General features: G+C 48.0%; 1 protein-coding gene across 7 annotated transcripts in view; it reads right to left on the bottom strand.

The window, feature by feature from the left end:
- Positions 1 to 1,056: 1,056 nt before the first annotated feature.
- The window catches only part of LOC118217064 (rab11 family-interacting protein 3-like), a 48,644-nt gene continuing 24,160 nt past the window's right edge, over positions 1,057 to 25,540 (bottom strand). For 5 of the 7 annotated variants that reach the window (XM_035398850.1, XM_035398844.1, XM_035398847.1 and 2 more), the window contains 13 exons: positions 23,875 to 23,966; positions 21,539 to 21,711; positions 20,049 to 20,234; positions 14,796 to 14,930; positions 13,823 to 13,858; positions 12,969 to 13,062; positions 12,518 to 12,621; positions 11,327 to 11,467; positions 8,913 to 8,994; positions 7,577 to 7,714; positions 6,021 to 6,176; positions 5,437 to 5,577; positions 1,057 to 5,048 (listed from right to left, as the gene is read on the bottom strand). In XM_035398850.1, the coding sequence (XP_035254741.1) occupies positions 4,935 to 5,048; positions 5,437 to 5,577; positions 6,021 to 6,176; positions 7,577 to 7,714; positions 8,913 to 8,994; positions 11,327 to 11,467; positions 12,518 to 12,621; positions 12,969 to 13,062; positions 13,823 to 13,858; positions 14,796 to 14,930; positions 20,049 to 20,234; positions 21,539 to 21,711; positions 23,875 to 23,966 (1,592 nt within the window). In that variant the 3' untranslated portion in view covers positions 1,057 to 4,934. The remainder of the gene's footprint in view (positions 5,049 to 5,436; positions 5,578 to 6,020; positions 6,177 to 7,576; positions 7,715 to 8,912; positions 8,995 to 11,326; positions 11,468 to 12,517; positions 12,622 to 12,968; positions 13,063 to 13,822; positions 13,859 to 14,795; positions 14,931 to 20,048; positions 20,235 to 21,538; positions 21,712 to 23,874; positions 23,967 to 25,540) is intronic. The other 2 variants (XM_035398845.1, XM_035398848.1) reach the window with 2 other exon arrangements.

The raw sequence follows: 25,540 nt of genomic DNA, 5'->3' as shown, positions 1-25,540 counted from the left end.
TCCATTTATGCCCCCTCGTTCTAACAGAACACAACCTGAAGAATCTCCTGAAGTTCACTGTAGTTCATCCCTTTTATAAAGTAAAAAGTCTCAATAAAATCACCTCCATGTCTCCTTTTACTAAGCTTCAAGAAATTAAGCATCTTAAGACTTTCCTCATAATTTTTATCATTCATACAAGGAATCAATTTGGTTGCCCTTCTTTGAACATTTTCCAGAGCTTCTATATCTTTCTTGTGGTACGGTCCCCAAGACTGCCCAATACACTCTAAGTGTGGCCTGACAAAGGTGTTGTAGAAGTATAACTTCCTTGGATTTACCCTCAATACTTTCACTTATATATCCCAGCATCCTGTTTAAATAGATGGAGAGCAATTATCTCTTCAAGAACTATTAACAACTTGTTATAGTTGAGCATTTATGGTTAGAACAAAGACAGAACACACAGTCCCCCACCCCCAAGAGACTGAATTAGAATATCCAAACTCTCCTGAGCACATCTACCTAGCCCTTACACGTGATTAGGTGTACCTTATTTTTCTGTGGTTATTTGCTTTTGTTCCTTTAATGTAGTTCAGTGCTCATTAGGGTAGTTTTGTTCCTGTTTGAGGTAACGTAGTTCAATGTTCTCTTGGGTAGTGGACGAGCTGTAAATCGAGTCTGTGCTTTTTGCTGGTGTTGCATTTCCAGTGGCTTGGGATGAGATTGTCTGCTAGACAGCAGTAAAGAATCCCTGCTATAGGGCAATAGAGACAGGAAGCACAGAGGGAGGTATAGAGTAGCACTGCAAACAGAAACAAGAGTGTGGCTCTCAGCAGAGGATCAGAGGAGAGAACAGAGTCGTGTTTACTCTGCTCTGAACAGAAGAAGGTGAAGACTGGTCTCTGAGTTTGTATGCAAGGTTTTTAAAGTGAGCATTTACAAGGACTAAAACTGATGCTGCCCTCTAGTGTTATGTTCTTGCCCTGTCCTTGTGTCTGTATGTATGTATGAGTGTGTGTGTGTGTGTGTGTGTGTAAGAACAGAGCCTTAGGAATGACAGCAGTGAGACACACCTTAGGTTTCAAATATTATTATTCAGGGCATTTTTCCCCTCATTTTTTTTTTTACAGTAACTTGGAAATTATTATTCTTCAAACAATAATATGATTACATCATCTGTCTGCATTTTTTCCAGAGAAAACAGTAACATACCGCAGTAAACAATACTGATCTTTTCATTAATACAATATCGTTCACACTTAGATTAAACTGTATTTACAATCCTGTTACTATGCGAATGAATGATTTCTCTCAGGTTAGCAGTGAGTTCAGCACCCATTAATAACATCTTGTGCCTTTGAGACAAATGTTCTTTGGGCATTTGGAAGCTAAAGTTTTTCAGTTTTTACAAAAAAAATGAATTATTTATATACAGTACACACTTAAACTTTATTATATTTTTTATTTCACACAGACAAAAAAGTGGTCATTCAATGCTGTTCATACCAACAACTGGGTACGTTCTGGGAGAGAAGGTCGACTTAACTGAGCCTTGGGCCAGCTTACCAGAATTTCAGAGCAGACGGGTCAGGTGTTTTAAACAATATACACGTGATGAAGTGGTGAAGCCAAGCCAGAAACTGGAGTCTTATCATAACGAATGAGCATGTCATAACGAATCTATCAATTTTGCAAGCTTAGCCTTATTTTGAAGTGGTGCAGTCACAACGTCAGGAAAAAAAATCCATGTTTATGGTTCCTGTCCAAGAATGTTGTTACCATGGAAACTAGATCAAAGTCCGGTGCTACCAGCGCTCGGAGAAAAGGTCATTTCTCAAGAAGCAAATTCTTTGGCAATTTTGTAAACAGGACAAATGAGATGTTGAAGTGGTGCTAAAGTGCATCTCGAATTTCCATTCATCAGTTGACGTTAAATCCTGCAGTGGGGAAAAGACAAACAAAACTACTAATTGAATTGTTGTGCAATGAAAAGGGTGTCAAAACCACACCAGTAAGTTGATTTTACCACCGGTTCCCCTCTGTGAACAGGAATAGAGTAGCATTAAACCCCCAGAAATCTGATAGCCAAAAAAAAAAAGTCTACTTGAGAAGCGTGTTCCTCCAAACCCGTCCGTGGTTCTGGTTTCTTAGCGGTTCAGTGGTCCTGGTCTTTCCCAGAAAAGCCTTGTCCTGCACGGCTAAAAACAAAAGGAGCGGACTACCGGACGACTTTCCAGGTCTCTGGATTTCAGACACGACAGCGAGCAGCTACCCAGAAAGATAAATCGGAGAAAGGAAAAGATCTTACATGGCTGCAAACAGATAAACTGCGGCCTTGGGCATCTAACCCGCCAGCGAGACGTTTTGGAGAAACAGCCCACCCCACAAACACAGCTCTCCCCCAGGACCGAGTCCACAGACAGCCGAGCTGGGACCGCAGCACTGACATGGCTCTCCCCCAGGACCGCAGCACTGACACGGGATGTTCAGAAGCTCAGTTTCCTTCACTATACAAAAAAAAAAAAGAGATAAAAATATAATGGTCCCTCTTGCCGTGGGTTTAAAGGGGGAGTCCGAGGGATGGATTCTGAAATAAGGGCAGAACCATGCATCGTATTTACACAGGAGGGAAATAAATAAAGTCCAGGCAGGGGAACTGGAGCTCCCATTCCTCCAGGAGAAGGCATGACCCCATGGAGAACCCAACCAAATAGCGCTGTCCTTCTCTTCCCATAAAAATAACTACATCTACAGGGTAGAAAATTCTCCAGCTGTGGCCATGTACAGCCATTTACATCTAAGGCCATTTCATTAGGTACTGAATAAAGAAAGGAATAGTCGGTGAGCGTTTTGGGGCGCGAGTGAGATGGCAAGATCCAAGGCCTCTTCCACGCTTAGCATTGCGGTCCCAGAGCACCGCCTGCACACCCAACAGTGCTGCCACACCCCATCCCTCTTTAACATCCACAGTCATTGTGCCTGTTCAGTGTCCCCGTCAATGATGTGTCCACGTCAACTCGTTGGCAAGTGACAAGAGTCTGTTTGGCCTCTATGTTCCAATTAAATACTAAATCAAACTGAATCAATCCGACAGTTGCCTTGAAGAACTGGTGAGGTTAAGGTGGTCTTTTTCATGGGTGACTCAGATGGAGCTTTGTTGGTGGTTCCTCACACCATAAAACTGATGTCTTTTAGCTCCCCAGTCCTGTGCTGCTCCTGTTCTCACTCTTACCACGCCCTCTAGTTATTGCCCAGGAACGTCCGTGCATTTAAGTTAGTATCTTCCTGTGTTGTGGTGTCACTAAATGTTCCCTCTTTCTATTGGCTGGACATTTCTGTAGGCTGGCATTTCTATCGGCTGGATCCTGTGTATCTGTGTTCTTGCTAGCTGATACTGCAGGGTGGAGTTCAATATGTGCCCCATACATGTGCGATGAACGTGGAGTGGAGTCCCAACACCTCCACTAGGGGTGTGTTTGTTTAGCATTAGCACCTCGTCATGCAGACCCGCAGGATACCCTGTTCTCCGCAGCTGAGCCAGACTGCTTCAGGAAATTTCCCTCAGGAAGAGGCGCATTTCATGGGAAACATTAAAATGGGCCCGGTCTACTCCGTCACTCCATTTCAGCCATGGGATTCAGGCTGGGACTGGCATGGCTAGCAGCATGGCTAGCAGCACGGCTAGCAGCATGGCTAGCAACATGGCTAGCAGCACGGCTAGCAGCACGGCTAGCAGAAGAGCTAGCAGCGTGGCTAGCAATATGGCTAGCAGTACGGCTAGCATCATGGCTAGCAGCACGGCTAGCAGCATGGCTAGTAGCACGGCTAGCAGCATGGCTAGCAGCACGGCTAGCAGCATGGCTAACAACTCGGCTGGCAGCATGGCTAGCACTCAAAACTTTCAGGGAAAAAGACTCGACACAACCTCTCCGCTAACAGGTAGATTTTATCTCTGTAGAAGCCTATTGTGGTGTTGCAGCTATTAATACAAACATTTTGACATTGTTACATTTTTCTAAGTGCTATAAGTGCCTACTTCCACTCCCCTCTAGTGCAGGACAGCTGACTGAAAGACTGCAGAAACCTTAGTGAAGAATTCCAAAAAAGCTTGTAAACTGGCGCAAACTCAAGCGTGTTAACATCATATTTGGATGCCAAAGTTGATTGATATATTTGTGAAAATCCCAATTATATTTTTGGTCCTCAAACTTTAGCATGTGCACCTATGAGAGACAGTACAGGTGACTGAGGTGAACATTTGTGATAAAGAGTGCAAAACTAAACTGGTGAAGCTCCCTTAGTTTTAACCAGGTAAGGAATCAAGATGGCGGAGCAAACCCCACTGCCTGCTGTAGGGACATCTCACCACAGTGCGACATAGTGCCCAGAATACCTCCAGCTGCAGCAGATTAACAGTTTGATGACGACTCATTAACAGTGTGCAGTGCTCTTATAGCCATGTGACAGGTGACAGGTGACAGGTGGAACTGGGGTCCTCAGCAAACCAGTCCGGAACAGTCAATTACCACTTTCGCTCGAACAACCCGGCCCCCAAAAACAGGGGGTGAAACGAGGCCACTCCAGGGGGGTGGTGGTCACCCCCCCCAGGGTCTATAGTAAGCCACAGACACGCCAAAGCTCCCCGCCACGCCCTCCCCGGGGGCGTCACGGAGACCGCACGGCGTGCACGCGGACTCGTCCGGTCCATGGGGTCCGCTGGCAGCTCACTGATCCCCAGGAACCAAAATACACCTTCTCCAGGGTGCAACAAAAACACCCACCACCAGGGGGAACCCTTCACGAACCCGCCACAAAGGATTTAGTCTCAAATTTGGGAATTTGTTCCCTCTCCTTTAATATCCGGTGTGTGTGGGCCCTGCGGGACCCCTCCCTCAGGTGTCAGGGTCGGCGTGAGGGTGGATGGGGGGGGGGGGGGGGGGATGACCTGGCCTTTATTTGACTTCCAAAATGGAGGGGTTGGATTCCATGATGGCGACGATGATGCGGTCGATGTAGTCCTGCAGTCTGTAGTTGATCTCCTCTTGCTTGTGAATGGCCTCCATCAGCTTAGAAAGCAAAAACACAAGAATTGCCCCTTAAATAAGGTACATGGTGATATTCTGTGTCTTTGTGGTACTGTAAAATATATAGTAGTGTATTTAGTGTAAAGTGTAAAAGCCCCCTTTATAACAGAACTGCTTTATAACACTCTAGCTTTTCTGCAACGAGAATCCATTAGAAAAAGTGAAAATTACTGTTCAGGTAACTGAAAGAGACCACTCTGTGAAAGAAGAGCTATTCTACACTGATGAATGATCTGTGGCTAAAGGAGCTGGCTAATCTGTACAGGGACATAAGGCTTCCTCAATCTGAAAACTGACAGACTGCTTCTGCGACCATCACGGGATAACGAATGAAGGAGAGCCGGGTTCTGTGGTCATGTGACATCCCCACCTCGTCCCGCGACACGGAGTTGATCTCGGCGGCCAGCGACTCGGAGAAGGACGCGGCGAACAGGTTCTTGGCCCCCTGGATGCTGAGGGTGATGATCTGCCCGTTGAGCTCGTCGTTCTGCTCCTTCAGGCCACGGTTGTCCTGTGGGGGCGGGGGAGGGGGGGGGTCACGAGAGGTTTTTTTCTTTTTAAATTCTCAAATCATTCAAAATAAAAGATCACTAAATATTTCATAGGCTAGTGCTTTTAATGTGCACGACTTGCTGTCTTCACTTTACTCGCTGTCTGTTGAAAAGATGGCCAACTTTCAAAAGGGTGCCGTGTGTGGAATGATTTTGAAAAGCTCAATGAAAACGCCACTCGGTGCAAAATATGTGCCCCCAAAATCGGCTACCACACATCGACATTTATAATGTTAGTTCACCCAGAGCATGGGGGAGTGAGCATGTTCCTCTGTGGCAGCACACAGACGAATGGATAGACGGATGACTGAATGGATGGTTATTCCCCGGGGCCAGACGGCAGCTGCAGGGAGGCCCCGTGGGGGCATACCTGTTTCAGGCGGAGGGCCTCGCGGGGGCGTACCTGTTTGAGGCGGCGGACCTCCTGCTCCAGCTCGGCCTCGCGGGTGCGGGTCTGGTACTCCTGCAGCCCGGCGCTGGTGGAGCGGCCGCTCCGCGTCTCCACCTCCAGCTTAAAGAGCTGCAGCAGCTCCAGCTGCTTCCTCAGGTCCTCTATCAGCTGCAGGAGGGAGAGACTGAGTGAGCTAACACACATACAAACACACAAACTGCTCACACACACACACAAACACACACACACACACACACTGCTCACACACACACACACACACACACACACACACACTGCTCACACACACACACACACACATACATGCACGCACACAGACACACACACACACACACGTACACACACACACACACCCAGACAGACAGACATGTACGCACACAGACACACACACTCACAGATAGACAGACAGACAGAGACAGAGATACACAAATGCACTCATAGCGCTCCATAAAACATTTTTCATCTGTGGTTTAGGTCACAACGATAGCAGGGCTAAACTGTAATGCAAGAACAGATTACAGAAAAGTTCCTGCAGTCCAGCTGTCTTTAAATACATTAGCATCTTAAAAATTCAACTGGTCTGCCCAGAATCAATGTCTGGAAAGTTCAGACTCTACAGTACAGCAGCAGGACTGTCTTGTGAAGCAATGATGTCATGAAAATGTCATCAATCTCTGTGCCTCCTCATTAGTAAAGACCAAAGGGCAGGGCCATCGTAATAAACAGCACATTCCTGACTCTGTTAACAATTTGAACGCATCGCCACCCATCCTACATCTAACCAACCTCGCCCCTCCAAGAGTAGCCCCATTTTGGCTCCTCCCACTGAGGTCACCTCTGAGTGACAGCTCTCACCACAGGACTTCCTAATTTCCCAGCATGGAAAAGGAAACAGCCTTAAGCACACTAGCAAAGGGGAACTGTTCAGCTCAGAGCTGGAATATGAGCTTCCCTGATTTCTTTTCCTCAGTAATCAGGAAATGCTATTTGACAGGCTATTTGCTACTTGAATTAGAAGCAAAGGTCTGGGCCATTTCATTACCACACACAATAAGATTTTTTTCATTCCTCGATAGCTCAAAGTAGGAGACAATGTTCTGCAATGAATCTGAAAACTAGTGTCCCTAGAAACATTTAGTGTGTGATGATCAGTATTTACTGATTAATCGGGTATCATCACGCTGAGTTACGCTGAGGCGCACACGCTAACCTCTTGTGTGTGATAATCAGTATTTACTGATTAATCGGGTATCATCACGCTGAGGCGCACATGCTAACCTCCTGTGTGTGATAATCAGTATTTACTGGTTAATTGGGTAGAATCACGCTGAGGCGCACACGCTAACCTCCTGTGTGTGATAATCAGTATTTACTGATTAATTGGGTAGAATCACGCTGAGGCGCACACGCTAACCTCCCGTGTGTGATAATCAGTATTTACTGATTAATTGGGTAGAATCACGCTGAGGCGCACACGCTAACCTCCTGTGTGTGATAATCAGTATTTACTGATTAATCGGGTAGAATCACTCTGCGACGCACATGCTAACCTCCTGTGTGCACTCCTTCTCCTTCTGGCTTTTGTGTCGCTCGTGGGACAGCTTGCCGGACACTTTCCGTTGCACCTCCAGCTCCTCGTTCAGCCTGTCCGTCAAGTTCTCTGTCTCGTCCTGCAGCTTCCTCTTCTCCTGTGGGGGGGGGGGGGGGGGGGGGTTAGCTCTGTCAGACCTACAGGGAGATTAGATTCCCCTCCTCTACTGCACCTGGATTTATGCATTACAGAACCCCCTGTCACTCACCAGTCTGTCAAAAACAGACTATATATGCACTATAAATGACTAGCCTATTCATGTGATTGACAGGCAGCTGTACGAGTTATTTGATAACAGCTAAGTGTGTGTGAACCAATACTAAGCCGACTACCACCCTGCTCTGTGAAGGCTTTCGAAAATGGCACATTCAGTTCTCACTGGTTAATCTCCATCTGTATCCGCAACAGTTCAGATAGGGTCACTGCAAACACTATACAGTGTATACTCCATAACACTAACCCTGGATAGTACAGCATCATAAATCAGCATAAATCAGCTGCAAGCCCCAGTGTCCCATATAAACACATCACATTAAAGATTAATATTTAAAGATGTAGCAGATGCTATGATCCAGAACTATTTAAAATAGCGTAAACATAAAGGTCTAAGCAACAAACAGCACAGCATTTATGTCAAATGTCAGCAGTAGTTGATGCATAATTTAACAACATACAGTTAGATTCCACAATAAGAGGTGCAAGGGTGACATGGAGAACGCAGTATTATTAGGAAGCAGATTGGTTCGGGTAAGCAGCTGCAGGAGATTGAAATGTGTACATTTTCAGTCTGTGGTGGAAGATGGGCAGGGACTCTTCTGCCCTGACTGTAGTAAGGACATTTCACCACTGGGGGGCATATTAGAGAGGAGAGGTGATGGAGAGGAGGGCCAATTTAGGGAGGGGTGAGATTGTGTGGTGTAGCAGAGTGTGTATATGAAAGTGGAGTGTGTGTAGGAGAGCAGAGTGTGTGTAAGAGAGCAGTGTGTGTGTGTGTAGGAGAGCAGAGTGTGTGTGGCATAGCATAGTGTGTGCGCGGGAGAGTAGAGTGTGTGTGGTATAGCAGTGTGTGTATAGGAGAGCATAGTGCGTGTGCGGGAGAGTAGAGTGTGTGTGGTATAGCAGAGTGTGTGTGTGGGAGGGTGTGTGTGTGTGTGTGTAGGAGAGCAGAGTGCGTGTAGGAGCGTAGAATGTGTGTGTGTGTGTGTGTGTGTGGGAGAGCAGAGTGTGTGTAGGAGAGTAGAGTGAGTGTGTGTGTGTGTGTGTGCGTGTGTGTGTGTAGTATAGTATGTACTGACCTCCTCCATCCTCTCAATGCTGGCGTGCAGGCAGGACACACAGGACCGTAGCTCACAGTTCTCCTCGTCCAGCTGCTGGAGTCTGTAACAGCAGAGAAACAGCAGAGTCAAGCAACACCCTGCTGTAGCCACTACATCCCCCCCACCCCCCCAACACCCCGCTGCACCCCCCCCCCCCCCAACACCCTGTTGTAGCCACTACACTCCCCCACCCCCCCCAACACCCCGCTGCACCACCCTGACCACAGCCTCGGAGCCTCTAAGCTCTCTTACACGGTATGCGGCTCCAGATACGATCTTCTGCTGAATTCATATCACATAATTCAAGAACCTAACAGGAACATTTATTCTGGGTAGTTTGTGGCTGACACCCTGGTATTGTTAGATACTAGTCGTAAAATGGTATCTCTAGCATAAAGCAGCACTTGTGAGTGCTGTACAGAAACTGTTTCTCATTGTTTCTCAGTTGTGCGAATATTATCATTCATAAACTGCTTCTGCCGTCACAGAAAGAGAACAGGATTGGGGCAGCAGTGTAGTATAATGGGTAAGGAGCTGGCTTTGTAACCTAATGGTCATAGGTTTGTTTCTCAGCTAAGACACTGCCATTGTACCCTTGGGCAAGGTGCTTAACCTGCATTGCTTCAGTATATATCCAGCTGAATAAATGGATGCGATGTAATGTAAATAGCTGTGTAAGTCTCTCTGGATAAGAGTGTCTGCTAAATGCCGGTAATGTAATGTAATGGATTCTTATTGAAGTACTGAAATCCACCACAAGGTGGCAGGGACGATCCATGGTTCTGCCCCAGGCTTTTAGGCTCTTATCCAGAGCGGTTTACACAGATCACTTTACGTATAATCCAGTACAGCTGCACATTTAATGAAGCAGTTAAGCACCTTGCTTAAGAGTACAACAGCAGTGCCCCACCTGGGAATCGAACCCACAACCTGGGAATCACGATCCCTGTTCCCTAAGCATTATGCTACGTTTGGCAATACGGCAGGTAAAGTTACAGGGGTGAGACAGTTGTACTGTAAGCTTGGTTTCCTGCTGCAATAAAGTAAAAAACTGAAGGTATTTCCCTGGCATCCTTCAATTGGGTCAGGAAATGAAGAACAAAAAAAAACTATATCCTGGTTCCCGGCACTGAATCCTGTTTGGCCAACAGGCACTGCGGAGCTGTCTGAAGCATGTGAGTCTAATGTGCTCACTGTCAGATGAGTCCCTGTAACGTGCTCACTGTCAGACGAGTCCCTCTAATGTACTTTCTGTCAGACGAGTCCCTGTAATGTACTCACTGTCAGACGAGTCCCTGTAACATACTCACTGTCAGACGAGTCCCTGTAATGTACTTTCTGTCAGACGAGTCCCTGTAATGTACTTTCTATCAGACGAGTCCCTGTAATGTACTTTCTGTCAGACGAGTCCCTGTAATGTACTCACTGTCAGACGAGTCCCTGTAACGTACTCGCTGTCAGACGAGTCCCTGTAACGTACTTTCTGTCAGACGAGTCCCTGTAATGTGCTCACTGTGAGACCAGTCCCATACATTAGGCCTGTGTGAGCTCAGTCTGCCTCTACACCCAAGGCAATGTCTGCATCCAGTACAAAAATGAACTCACTCATCCCCTACCAACATTTTTAAATTCATATCTCCATTCTTAATAGCTCCAGCCATCTTTATATTACATCTTCCATATACTGTATATCCTGTGCATGTTTACTACCGGAAACCCACTGACTGAACCATTCTCTAGATTCTCTCTCTCTAGAGACTCAGGAAAGGGAAGTTATAGGGAAGTTGTGACTCTTATACAGTGTGTATAGTGTTTTCCTGCATTCTGATTCCAATTTTAGCCCCACCTACACAAGATCAGGATCCATCCGATGTGGCGGGTGGTTAATTAGCAAAGCACATCTCCTGAGTGTGGTCAGACTGATCTCAGCTTGCGATTAGACTGATCCCAGCTTCTGGTCAGACTGATCCCACCCTGTGGTTAGACTGATCCCAGCCTATGGTTAGACTGATCCCAGCCTGCGGTTAGACTGATCCCAGCCTGCGGTCAGGCTGATCCCAGCCTGCGATTAGACTGATCCCAGCCTGTGGTCAGACTGATCCCAGCCTGTGGTTAGACTGATCCCAGCCTGTGGTCAGACTGATCCCAGCCTGTGGTCAGACTGATCCCAGCCTACTAATCCCATCCTGTGGTCAGACTGATCCCATCCTGTGGTCAGACTGATCCCAGCCTGTGGTCAGACTGATCCCAGCCTGTAGTCAGACTGATCCCAGCCTACTAATCCCATCCTGTGGTCAGACTGATCCCATCCTGTGGTCAGGCTGATCCTACCCTGCGGTCAGACTGATCCCAGCTGGACAGGTGTGGTTGCTGGGAGACGCACGGAGGCTTACCTGGTCTGCAGGTTCTCCAGCTCCATGTCCCTCTCCCTCTCCAGCTTGCCCAGCGCCTCCTTCTGCTTGCGCACCTCGAACTGCAGGTCCTCCTCCGCCCGCGCCTCCTGCTCCTTCAGCTGCTCCTCCAGAGCATTGGCCCTGCGGAGGGAAGCACACACATAGGGCAGCTGGTCAGGCACGGTAAGGAGTGGTCACACATGGTATGGAGTGGTCACGCATGGTAAGGAGTGGTAATGTATGGTAAAGAGTGGTAATGTATGGTAAGGAGTGGTAATGTATGGTAAGGAGTGGTCACGCATGGTAAAGAGTGGTAATGCATGGTAAGGAGTGGTCACGCATGGTAAGGAGTGGAAACATACTGTAAGGAGTGGTATTACATGGTAAATGAGTGTAAATGCATGGTAAAGAACCCCTTCGCGCAAGCCCCTTAGTGGCCAGGATGCTGATGTCTTTAGATTGCTCCACTCAGATATTCAGTGCTCCAACATCCAAACTATGAGTGGAAACAACAAACTCTGTGTTCTAGCGTCAGGACAGAAATTCACATAGACATTTTTGATATATCTGGAGACAATAAGGGACACCAAGGTAATCTTCTTATTTTTGCTTCATAGATTCTTTAGTAGTTCTGCATATCACCCTCAGATTTTGCACACTTGCGTTCAAGGAGATTATAATTCAGGACATGTATAGTTTTCCCAATTTTATATATGTGATCTCTCAGCATTTCATTACAAACTAAAGGAGAACAACTTCGTTTTTGCATTTGCGCCAAGATAATTTCATTTGTGGAACTTGAGTTGAAGCCTTAAATAGAACACCCCCTAAATGGGCGAGGATTGGCCAGATTTGGCATCGATGCAAATGGGTAAAGGCAAAGAGTGGCAGCATGTGGTAAAGGTCCACCCCACAGACCGTGTGAAGAACATACGCCACACTCATAGCCTAACACAGAGGAAGATACTCAATGCGCTCTACTATAAGTGCTTTATAAGAACACAAGCAGAAACATGAGACAGGCAGGCATCTCACAGCTCATTCTTAACCACCATGGAACAAAACATCGCAGCAAACCGTAAATTGCCGAATCATTTTTCATAGACATCTGATGACTGTAGGCTGCGGCAAGCGCTGAAAGCTGAATCTGAAGGCCGTAGACCCGACGCCGAATCGCCCTACGCCTCTCACCTGTGCACCAGCTGCAGGTTCTCCTGCCGCAGGCGGACGTGCTGCTCCGCGCTGGAGGCCGAGTCCTGCTCCAGCTCCGACACGCGCTTCTCCAGGTACATCACCTGCAGGGGGGGGGACACGCCCACTGCTGTCACTTCCTGTACGGGCTGGGACTATTCAACTGGCCTATCACACTGGCTTATAAGGGAAGACACTCTGCTGGTCAATCCTGATTTTAAAATGAAAACGCTTGGACCACATGAACCATTTTAAAAAGAATCCGGTCCTCCGAAAGAAGTAGTTGTGGAACCCTGGATCAAATAAGGATTATTATTATTATTATTTATGTGCATAACTTGAATAAATATTCATTTGTAGTGTCCTAGTTTCCCACAATCCTGTCCAGCCCAAATGAAAAGACACTGGCCAATCAGAATGATTCAGAGGCCGCACTGGCTTCCTGTTCTACCTTGTCGATGAGGTCGGTGTCGGCCAGGTCCAGGATGTCACGGGTCAGCTCGTCCGTGGGGCCCAGGGACAGCGTGCCGCTCTGCAGGAGGTGCCTGTTACAAGGGGGGGGGGGTGGGGGGGGGGGGGGCACGGTTATGACCTCTCCTGAACTCAAAAAAGCCTCCAGTCACCAACAGACCCGTCTTCTCGGTTCCTTCCAGCGGTCAAAATAAATGGACCAACCTTGAAAAGTGCTACACTTTCAACAGCCCTGTTCCTGAGCCGAGCTTGGTTTAGAGGACGGTGTGGGCATTCCACTGACATGCAAATCATCCATTCACTGACATGACTTAAACATGTCGGACATGAACAAACGAGCACGGCTGTGGTTGCCATGTTGCCCGCTGTACTTATCTGTAGCCCATGTGGCTAGTTATCATGGCATGGCTAGTTATCAGCTCACAGGTGAACACACAGGTGTTTAGAGCTCACAGGTGAACACACTGGCATTCAGATCTTACAGGTGAACACACTGGTGTTCAGATCTCACAGGTGAACACAATGGTGTTCAGATCTCACAGGTGAACACACAGGTGTTCAGATCTCACAGGTGAACACACTGGTGTTCAGATCTTACAGGTGAACAGACATAGGTGTTCAGATCTCACAGGTGAACACACAGGTGTTCAGATCTCACAGGTGAACACACTGGTGTTCAGATCTTACAGGTGAACAGACATAGGTGTTCAGATCTCACAGGTGAACACAATAGTGTTCAGATCTCACAGGTGAACACACCAGTGTTCAGATCTCACAGGTGAACACACCGGTGTTCAGGTCTCACAGGTGAACGGATAAAGGTGTTCTACATACCTGGCAACCTTTCTGCTGGACAACCTCTTGCTGGTGCTGAGGGAAAAAAAAAGAGAAGATGTGCTGAGGAAGAGGATGACAAGAGGTGACAAGAAACAAAGTGTGCTTCCTATCAGCTTCTCCTTCGAACCCCACGGCTGTTATGGCAACACAGCTGGGGAGTGAAACACACACGCACACACACTCTCCGGGATTTCAGTTTGAGATCCCTGGTTCATATATTCTCTCAGTTACACCAGGAGTATAATGCACACACCGCAGTCTAATGAAAGGGTCGGCTGCATGCTGAGGCAGCTCCCCTGATTCTCAGACTTACAGCGTTATGGAAAACACTGACCTTTCCATCAAGTGGAGCCTGCACATGTGCAAACAATTGTATGTGTATTTCCACTCAAACTAATGCAGCCGTAAGGCACCAGCCCAAACTCAACTACAGTGAAATTGACTCTAAAGGTAACCCAGACAGCTGTGCAGGGAATTACTGACCAATAAACACATAGGGTATCATTACTGACCAATAAACACATAGGGTAGCATGACTGACCAATAAAAACTGAGCAAACAGAATTACTGACAAATAAACACATAGGGTAGCATGACTGACCAATAAAACTGAGCGAACAGAATTACTGACCAATAAACACATAGGGTAGTATGACTGACCAATACAAACTGAGTAAACAGAATTACCGACCAATAAACACATAGGGTAGTATGCGTGACCAATAAAAAGAGCAGACAGCATTGCTGACCAATAAAAACAGAGATGACAGCATTATTGACCAATAAATACACAGGGTAGCATGACTGACCAATAAAGACAGAGCCGACAGCATTACTGATCAATGAACAGCAAGGCCCTCCCACACAACAACTTACCTGAGATGCATCATAGCTACACCATTTACACACAGGAAAGCAGGTGCAACACACACACACACACACACACACACACAGGAGCAGTGCGCTTTACCTATTCATCTCAAGGAAATTCAGGCGGGTGGAGAGGTCCTCCAGGCGGCTGATCTGTTTGTGACACTGACTACAGAAGAAGTCCAGAAGCTCCTCCCTGAGGAAGCTCTGAAAGCCAGCAGGGAAAGGGTCAGCGCTGAGAGAGGAAGAGAGAGGGAGGGAGACGAGGAGAGGAAGAGAGAGGGAGGGAGAGGAGGAGAGGGGGAGGGAGAGGAAGAGAGGGGGAGGGAGAGGAGGAGATAGGGAGATGAGGAGAGGAAGAGGAGGAGATAGGGAGATGAGGAGAGGAAGAGAGGGGAGGGAGAAGAGGAAGAGTGAGGGAAGGAGAGGAGGAGAGGAAGATAGAGAGGGAGATGAAGAGAGGAAGGGAGATGAGGAGAGGAGTGAGGGAGGGAGAAGAGGGAGAGGAAGAGAGGGAGGAAGATGAGGAGAAGAAGAGAGGGAGGGAGAAGAGGAGAGGAAGAGTGAGGGAGGGAGAGGAAGAGAGAGGGAAGGAGAGGAGGAGTGAGTGTCGGAGGAGACAGGCAGGTGAAGGACCTAGGCATTACTGACACACAGCTTCTGAGAGCATTGGGGGGGGAGATCCGAATTCTCCACCGTCTGAAGTCTATTAATGGGGCAACAGTACAGCTGTCTCACACTGCCTGAAACCTGAACCCTGCAAAGGACAGTGTGGTTGGATTAGCACTGCAACATATAACCCCTCAGTAACCCCTCTACACAACCCTACTATGACGCCTCAGACTAGACATTAGCCCAAGATTTTTATGTTACCTGATCACTGACACAGGTTTATAATTTAAAATATGTCTGGTCATAAGGCAGCAGGGTAGTTTACTGGTTAGGGAGCTGGGTTCGTAACTCAAAGGTTGCAGGTTCGACTCCAAACTGATTGACAGCAGTTGTGCCCTTCAGTAACCTGAACAGTTTCAGTAAAAACATCCAGCTGGGAGTCGAACCTGCAACATTTGAGTAACAGACCCAGCTCCCTAACCAGCTTAGGGCCTGGGAAAGAGCCTCTGCTTGGATAGCAGTTTGTGGGGTTACAAGCACGTGAAACAGCACTGGCACAGTTTGGGGTTCAGGTCTGAAGAGTTCAGCTCAGAAGCTGTGCGGTCAGTAAGAAGAGATTACACAGAAATCCCACAGTGATTCAGTCACAGTCATCTTAGTCGGTTTCTTATCCAGGATGATCACCATGGAACTGGCTTATCAGCCCGTTGCCATGGCAACCTCGTTTGACAGCAGCATTCTGCATCCAGAAGGTCGTGGGTTTGAATTTTGCCACTGTGCCGGTGCAAGCATTGCTTCAGTAGAGACTCGGACACGGAAACAAGGGTTGCCCAGGATACAGGCCTCTCGGCTACACTAATAATCGTGATTGGCTGTGCAAACGCAACTGGCTACATTCAGGGTAGGCGGTTAGCACTGCCGACCAACCCATCAGCCAGGCTGCATGCTAGATGGAAAAAAGCTTAGCTCCATTCTGCTATGGTTCTGCAATGTTCAGCAGCCATCTGAAATGTGTTCGCTCCAGTTGGGTGGATGTGCTGGAGTGTATAGTGTGTCAAACCTTACACAATCCCCCTGTCAGTAGCCATAGTAACAGTGACTGGATGTTCAACACACTCTCCAGAGCCAAACAGAGACCATCATTGCTTTAGTTACTCGTATTCCATTTCACGTTATAATTACCCAGTTCCTGATGCATTCCAACCAAGATATCCACAGCCTTCTTTTAAAAAAAAATTGGTGTTGACACCAATTTGAAGCATCCCGCTAACAACTGTATTTCACATTCTCAATCGGTATAAATTGTGGGGAATGACGAGTGCTCCTACAGGAATGAGATTGCAGAACTGGTCAGAGAGAGAGCCCTGAACAACCTGGCGCTCAAAGTGAGCTAAACTGAAGAACTTCTGTTGTATTTCAGGAAGATCTAGTGCAAGATCTAGATCTACCCATCAATGGCCGGACAGTGGAGGTGGTGAACTTCAAGTTTGTTGGGACAACCATCTCAAACACCCTCAAACACTTACATGTCTATTTGATGTTTTTGTGTGTGCTTTGTATGTCTTTTATGTAGAGCACACTAAGACCATTTCCATGCATTTGTGTGCTATGGCAGTATACTAATAAATTACTGAATTTAACTGAACTGACCAATCTTCTGCAACCTCAGCCACGTTCATGCGGTAAACCCCACTGCCTTTTCAAGTGTACGCATCTCTGGTTCTCCTCTGAAAACAGTGATGTTGGCAGCCTGCTTCGGTTCACACTGCATACACAGCTCACAGAGAGTTGAACTGGAGGAAGACCTTTCACATGTGACTTTGGCATGCAGTCCATGAGTACTGTGTGGACCAGTGTGGGTTGGTAGACGAAACGCTAGGTAGCGATGCAGACCAAACCCTCGCGTGCCCTGGGTGACGCTACGATGCTATGAAGCTAACGCTGTGAGCACTGGCACGGTACGGATTCGACTCGGGACCCCAGGGCCTTAACCGAAAGACCAACCCAGAAGCCCCTCACATCCTAATGCTTCTTCACCGCGCTGCAGCCGTTTAACCTGTGCGGTGAGCAGTGTTTCTGAGAAGTGGCGGCAGTGTAGTATAATGGCTAAGGAGCTGGTTTTGTAACCTAAAGGTCGCAGGTTCGATTCCCCGGTAGGCCACTGGCGTTGTACCCTTAATCTGCTTAATCTACTTAATCTGCATTGCTCCAGTATATCCAGCTGTATAATTGGATACGATAAGCACGTCTGCTAAATGCCTGTAACGCAATGTAATGTAACATCACTGCCTGCAGGGGCAGCACCACCAACACAGGCTGCCTATCGGAGTGCAACTGATAAATGACACCTCAGAACTCCCATAATGCCGCACTCTCAGAAGCCTCACAATCCCCAGTGAGCATTATCACTGAGGTGCTCATCTGCGCTCTTTCACAGGGGCTTCACAGTGTGAGGGAAAGTTTGATACCCTGAGCCACACTCTGTAAGAAGAGTCAATCCGCCATTATCACACAGGACTGCACCAGCTAGTCCCACTTACCTGCTCTTAAACTCACAGCACTATGAGCATGACCAAGATGAATAATCACATGAGATGTGATTATTCTTACTTCTGTAAGAAGAGTCAATCTGCCATTATTACACAGGACTGCACCAGCTAGTCCCACTTACCTGCTCTTAAACTCACAGCACTATGAGCATGACCAAGCTGAATAATCACATGAGATGTGATTATTCTTACTTCGGTAAGAGTCAATCTGCCATTATTACACAGGACTGCACCAGCTAGTCCCACTTACCTGCTCTTAAACTCACAGCACTATGAGCGTGACCAAGCTGAATAATCACGTGAGATAAGTCTGCCTGGATTCTGGGGGTGTGATTTGCTAATAAGTAGGGCCACCAGTTTGCCTCCCCTTGTACGGTACTTAAAAAATATTAACAGCCGTAAAAAATGAATGAGCTGGTTGAAGGAAATGTGGTTTGTTTTTGAGTTTATCAGGACTGTAATACGTTGTGAGTTTCTCTACACCTTCACTGAAAAATTTGACCCAATGGTGGTTTTATGCATCAGCCAAGCAAGTGCAGACTATTCATTTGTAAGCTCTTCAGAGTCCGCAAAACCTATAATAAAACTGATGTCACGACTTTCATACCACTGGATTACACCAACCAGACGCCTGCCATTTCCAGCGATTAACAAGAGCTGTCTCTCCAAACCCTTATCTCTCAATGATGCATTGAGCTCTGTCAGCACAATGGTGTTTGCTCTGATATCCATGCTTGTCGGTGCACTTAAACTTCCATCCATGTTCACTTCCCTTCCTCTGACTCTCCCCATATAAGATCAACTAATCGTTTTTCTACACATCATTCGTCTCTTGACTGTGCCGCTGAAGTGCCTATGGGGACCCCTGGAGGACAACCACTGAAATACAAGTTTAAATCTCTGCAGGTCACGTGGAGGAGACAAACTGGTGGTCCTGCTAATGAACCAATGGTCCGTGATGTCTTCTGAGGAATCCTGATCTTGTGACATGACATGCATCTGGTTAACACCTGGCAGGACCAATCAGATTGCTGAAATTCTCTCAAGCGAACCTCCCTTTCCAGATGCGGTGGATACGACGGAGTCTGGGGTTGAGGCTACCGGCTAACTGATCCCAATATAAGCAGCATGCGCGGTCAGTCCTAAGCACCAAGCTTCACCACGAATTTACAACCAAAGCTCTGAGCCAGGCAGCCACTGGCTCCTTACAGTAATGAAAATATTAAAGGCTCTTATAGGAAGCAGGATTATCAAAGCCTGGAACAGAAACCTGAGTGCAGGCAGGGAGGAAGGGGAAACGGACACGCAGACCAGTGTGAGCACACCAAGGGGGACAGAAGAACACACACACCTCAGACTGACTGACACACACACACACACACACTTCAAACTGACACACACCTCAGACTGACTGACACACACACGCACACACACACACACACTTCAAACTGACACACACCTCAGACTGACTGACACACACACACACACACACACCTCAGACTGACACACACACACACACACACAAACACACACACCTCAGACTGACACACACACACACACACACACCTCAGACCTACACACAGAACAACAGGACAGGCCCCGCCTACCTACTCAACCCTGCACGCCAGCTCGACCACCCCGCTCTGCTGCACTCCCTGCAGGGGTCACACTCGTCCCTACCACGGATCTTCTCCACCCTATCCCCCAAGTGGTAGAACAAACTACCTGTTCCTCTACGAACCACTCCCTCCTTGCCCATCTTCCACCGTTGTCTTAAGACGGATCTCTTTCAGACTGTACCTGGACTAACTATCACTACTCTGCAGGGCACTCCCTATCCAGGATCACTCTTACCACTTCAGTCCTTCTAATTTGTGCCTGTAGCATTTTCATGTTACATTGCTCTTGTGTCGTTATCTTGACGTTGTAGCTCGTTGTCATGTCTCCTAGTTTGACTTAGCATAACTTTCTGACCTAGCCTATGTGTACTGTGTGAACTGGACTTAATGTGTTCATGGCTATGAACAACTGTTATATTATGAGTATTGTACCTTATCAAACCTGTGTTTTGTAGTTGTTCCAATGACCATCGGTATGCACCTATTGTACGTCGCTTTGGATAAAAGGGTCTGCCAAATAAATGTAATGTAATGCCCATATGCGTGCGATGTGACGTGTCATAGGACCGTTACCTGGGAGACAGCAGCAGGCTGGGCTGCGGCACCAGGCTGGCAGGGCCCCCGCCCCCCTCAGACTGCAGCGGCCCGTCCTGGAGCAGCTCAGACTCATGCCCTTCCCCAAAGTCCTCAAAGTGCTCCTCCCCCGGCTCCACCACCGTCACCAGGGAGACGCTGTTCAGCTCCGAGGCCAGGGACAGCCTGAGGCGAGAGAGGAGGTCCTGTAAGAACACTCAACCGCACGCCCACATACACGCACACACACATACACGCACACACTCAACCGCACCTCCACACACACGCACCCCCACACACACACACACACACACACACACACACACACACACACACCCGTTCACATGCTTCAGCAGCTGTACAGTATGTGAGAATGCTAATGAGGCTAGGGCTAATCCGAAGCGCTTTGCGCAGGGAGAAAAGGCCACTTCTGTCTCTCCCGGCCCCCGGCGACCCGTCTCACTTCCACCTGACATTTGCAAGGGCAGATAAATCAGAGTAAACCACAAACAGGCCGATATCCATCTGCAGCCGTCCTTCTGGCATCTAAAGGCTTTACAATGTAAACGAGCCAGTAGCCGGTACGCCACACCTTGGGGGTCAGATACATGCCAGGCCACCCCCCTCCATCATTCCCCGCCCTCCCTACATGGAAAGGGCCAATCAGTGAACAGTGTACAGGGAGTACCCTAGAGTTCTGGCTAATTAGACCAGGTCAGTGTGCTGTCATTAAAGGCAATCGGGTAATGAGGGGCAATGTACGCTGTCACAGGAAGAGCCTGTTGACACTGTCTCCACTGAAAAAAGTCAGCATTAAGAAGTGAAAAACTAATTCTTCCTCACTTGTTTCCCTGTCCTGTCATCAATTCCCAATTAATAGCAGGGTAATCGAAGTCAACCATAATAATCTCTAAAAAAAAAAGACTCACCTTTCTGACAAGCTTGTTCTATGTTTCACACTACTGTCAGAAGCTGGCGGTCGGTAACACACTCCTATGTTAAGCCCCTTCTCATGTTCCCCAATGAGCCTAATCCAAATATCCTCTCTAGGCATGAGCTGGTCAATTTCTGGAATTTCCTGCACATCAACATAGAGAGCCACACCCCCACCTCGCTAACTGGATTTATCCTTCCTAAAAGGTTTGAACCCCTGTAAATTATATTCATCCCCATCCCCTTCCCCAAGCCATGTCTCTGTAATCCTGTAAAACTGCCCCAAGCCCCAAGGACCCTGTCTGTGTTTGTGCGTGACTGTTTGCATGCGCATGTGTGTGTGTGGGTCTCATTTCTAATGCGCCTTGTGACACATTACACATACATTGTTCTTAAAGTGAAGACGGACACAATAAGTACTGGTTTTCGGCTGAAAATCTCCTTTAAAGTTTGACATTTGAGGCAAAACAGCACATCCTAGGATATAGTTTTCTTGAATGGCGGAGCAGGAGCCGTCCTGCACAGTCAGGTGATCAGTGACGTCAGAGCGCAGTCACCTCCTCCCGTCCTCCTCGGGGTCGTTGAGCGCGGACTCGATGGCGCTGTCGGTCTCCACCTCCTCGTGCAGCTCCGGGCGTGGCAGCGTTCCCGCGTCCTCGTCGATGAAGGTCTCGTACTCACTGTAGGTGCTCTCCGAGCCCAGGTACGCGCTGTCCGACACCTCGTTCTGCTGCGGGAAGAGGAAAGAATCAAAACACTACCAATCACACTCTGCAACTTTTAGACACTACCAATCACACACTCTGCAACTTTCAGACACTACCAATCACACACTCTGAAACTTTTAGGCACTACCAATCACTCGCTCTGCAACTTTCAGGTATGGCCAATCACACGCTCTGCAACTTTCAGGCACGGCCAATCACACGCTCGGCAACTTTCAGGCACGGCCAATCACATGCTCTGCAACTTTCAGGCACTACCAATCACACTCTGCAACTTTCAGACACTACCAATCACTCGCTCTGCAACTTTCAGACACTACCAATCACTCGCTCTGCAACTTTCAGACACTACCAATCACTCGCTCTGCAACTTTCAGACACTACCAATCACTCGCTCTGCAACTTTCAGACACTACCAATCACACACTCTGCAACTTTCAGACAGGTCGGGTCTTGAGGGTGGTAGTGTAGTATAATGGCTAAGGAGTTGGTCTTGTAACCTAAAGGACGCAGTAGGACACTGCCGGTGTACCCTTGAGCAAGGAACTTAATTGCTGCATTGCTCCAGTATATATCCAGCTGTATAACTGGACACAATGTACGTCACTCTGGATAAGAGCGTCTGCTAAATGCCTGTAATGTAATGTAATGTTGAGGTGATGACGGTGTGAATGAGGGTTTCTGCAGCAGGGAAAGGGAGTGATGGATGTAGGCAGGCAATGTTTTTAAGGTGAAAAGAGGCTGTTTTATCTCTTTGATTCACAAGGCCTTCGTGAGTAGGGGGCGCTCTTCTCTCTGGACCAAACAGAAAAGCCAGTGCCCCAGTGAAGGTCATGGAGGCACCGTCCTTCAGATGGGACGTTAAACTGAGGTCCTGACTCACTGCGGTCATTAAAGATCCCATGACACTATTCGCAAAGAGTAGCGGGTTCCCCGGTGTCCTGGCTAAATTCCAGATCTGGTTCTTGCAAACTTGCCACCTAATCATCCCCTGATTTAATTGGCTATAAAATGTTCTCTCCCTCTCCACCTTCGCTAATGTGTGGTGAGCGTTCTGGCGCAAAATGGCTGCCGTGTATTATCCAGGTGGGTGCTACACATTGGTGGTGGTGGGTGAGGTGAGTTCACCTTCATCACTGTAAAGAATGCGTTCTGCGTTCAGAAAAGTGCTATATAAATGCAATGATTCATTCACTCATTCATTCACTCACTCATTCATTCATTCATTCATACAGTGGTCATTAGAGGTCCCACGATGATTTATGAGAGTGAAGGGGTGTTAACCCTGGTGTCCTGGCCAAAATCTCACAAAAACAGGCTCTCTGTCTCCACCTAAGCACCCCCTAACATTCATTCCCCAGGTCTGAATTTAATTCTGAGCTTACCTGCTTGGTTAAATAAGGCAAAAAAAAAAATCCATTAATGAAGCTTATTTTTAGTGTCTCTCAAACAGTGTTTTAACTGACAAAACCTTAATCAGTTTCAGACAGAAATTACACTCGAAACCCAGCCCATACTCAATAGTACATTTTCCATAAACGCGTACACCTGCTTCGGACTGGCTGAGATGAACACTGTATTTTATGACCAGTAGAGGGCGCTGCAGCTACACTGAGGGCCCAGGGCACAGGCAGAAGGCAATGGGCCGCAGCTCATGGGAGCTGAAGAGCAAGAGCACTGAAACTACAGCTAAATATGCACAACCTGGCATGGAAATGAGGAGGAATTCCACACACGCCGACCACAGCCCTACACACGCATGCGCATGCTAAAGCGCTATCTGCTCCTATCTGCTCCAATGTGCTGCAGTGTTTGCCCAAGACAGGAATTCAGCCAGACGACAGGCCATTCTCCACCAGATCACCTTATTTAGCACGATAAATATTTGCAGTCAAACAGCCAGTTTTGGGAGCCAATGAGCTATTTGCTCTGGGAGGAACACAGTGGACATGGGGCGTTGTAATCAGAAGAGGATGCCTTTGCACAATTATATTTGAGCTGTGGAAGGTTCCAGTTAGGGCTTGTATCTCTCCCAGGAAGGGGATGAGCACAGAATCTCACATTTGAGCCCAAATGGAACCGGTACGTTCTAACCTACCATAAACATGCTTGGTTCTGAAAATCAGAAGTGATAACATGCGGTCTAAACACACACGCAGTGTCCTCACCTCAAACGCGGCGTAGTCGTCGTACTCCTCCGGACAGCCAGATGCCTCTTCCCGGGGGAGAAATCCCACGTCACAGAGCTGAGGGTCCGTGCCTGAGGGGGGGTGTGGGGTGTGGGGGGGGGGGGGAGGAGTGCGGTCAGGGGCAAGGTCAAGGGCAGGGTCAGGGGCAGGGTCACACAGACGGGGAACATGCATGTGGAATTAGCCCCAAATCAGATACCAGAAAGAACTTGGAGGAACAGGGCACAGACATTGTGATGATGTGACGCCATAAATAAACCACTGTGCTGGGTCTGTCAGTTACAGGTGTGAAGAGCATTAATAAAATCTGGGTCATAGCAACCACACCAGCAACCGTTTCCATAGTTACACGCAGAGCTCTTCGGTGGGAATTCAACAGGTCAAGAGAGTTACACACACAGCTCTTCAGTGGAAATTAAACAGGTAAAGACAGTTACACACACAGCACTTCAGTGGAAATGAAACGGGTAAAGACAGTTGCACACAGTGGGGCTTTGATTGTGTGGTGGGTGGTGTGTGTGTGTGTGTGTGTGCTGTGTGTGAGTGTGGGTCTGTGTGCGCGCTGTGTAGTGTGTGTGTCTGTGTGTGCTCGTGCTATGTGCTCATTGTGCTGTGTGTGTGTGTGTGTGCGATTGAGCGGGCCAGGCATTTCTTTATCAGTCCATGATCGCTGAGGTAATTGGCTGCATTTCTTTTAAACAGACAAGTGCAGCATTTGCTGTTTCTCACTGCGGAGGCGAAGGCAGAACGTTCATTCCAGATAAAGTTCAGATAAGGAGACGGAGGCTCTGTTTACAGCACTGACTCCAGGGGGGCCCTGGTGATGCGGAGAGCCACCGTTTCCAGGGGAAGGCTTTTCAGAGCGCAGCGCATTCTGAAACACTGCACTGAGCGGTGAGAGTGCGTTCTCACTGGTGCAGCTGACTCCAAAGGAGAGTTTTCAAGAGACCGATCACTCCGCCCACAAAATCACACATTCAATATGTTCTACCCAATCACATCAACTAAACCTGGGGTGTAAAACTCCAGTCCTAATCCACAGAGTCTGTGGCTTATTTTCAATCATTAGCCAATTAAGGCCTTGTGTGGAATATTTAGCAAATCGGCATCTGAAGTGAATCAGTTCTGCTGGAACACACTGAAAACCTGCAGACACTGTGGCCCTCCAGGACTGGAGTTAAACCTGCAGACACTGTGGCCCTTCAGGACTGGACTTAAACCTGCAGACGCCGCGGCCCTCCAGGACTGGAGTTAAACCTGCAGACACTGCGGCCTTCCAGGGCTGGAGTTAAACCTGCAGACACTGGCCCTCCAGGACTGGAGTTAAACCTGCAGACACTGCGGCCCTCTAGGACTGGAGTTAAACCTGCAGACACTGCAGCCCTCCAGGACTGGAGTTAAACCTGCAAACACTGTGGCCCTCCAGGACTGGAGTTAAACCTGCAGACACTGCGGCCCTCCAGGACTGGAGTTAAACCTGCAGACACTGCGGCCCTCCAGGACTGGAGTTAAACCTGCAGACACTGCGGCCCTCCAGGACTGGAGTTAAACCTGCAGACACTGCGGCCCTCCAGGACTGGAGTTAAACCTGCAGACACTGCGGCCCTCCAGGACTGGAGTTAAACCTGCAGACACTGCGGCCCTC

This window comes from Anguilla anguilla, chromosome 17 (genome assembly GCF_013347855.1).
Source record: "Anguilla anguilla isolate fAngAng1 chromosome 17, fAngAng1.pri, whole genome shotgun sequence".
NCBI lineage: Eukaryota > Metazoa > Chordata > Actinopteri > Anguilliformes > Anguillidae > Anguilla > Anguilla anguilla.
The sequence above is the reverse complement of the archived record's forward strand: the minus strand, read 5'-3'. Positions and strand labels throughout refer to the sequence as shown.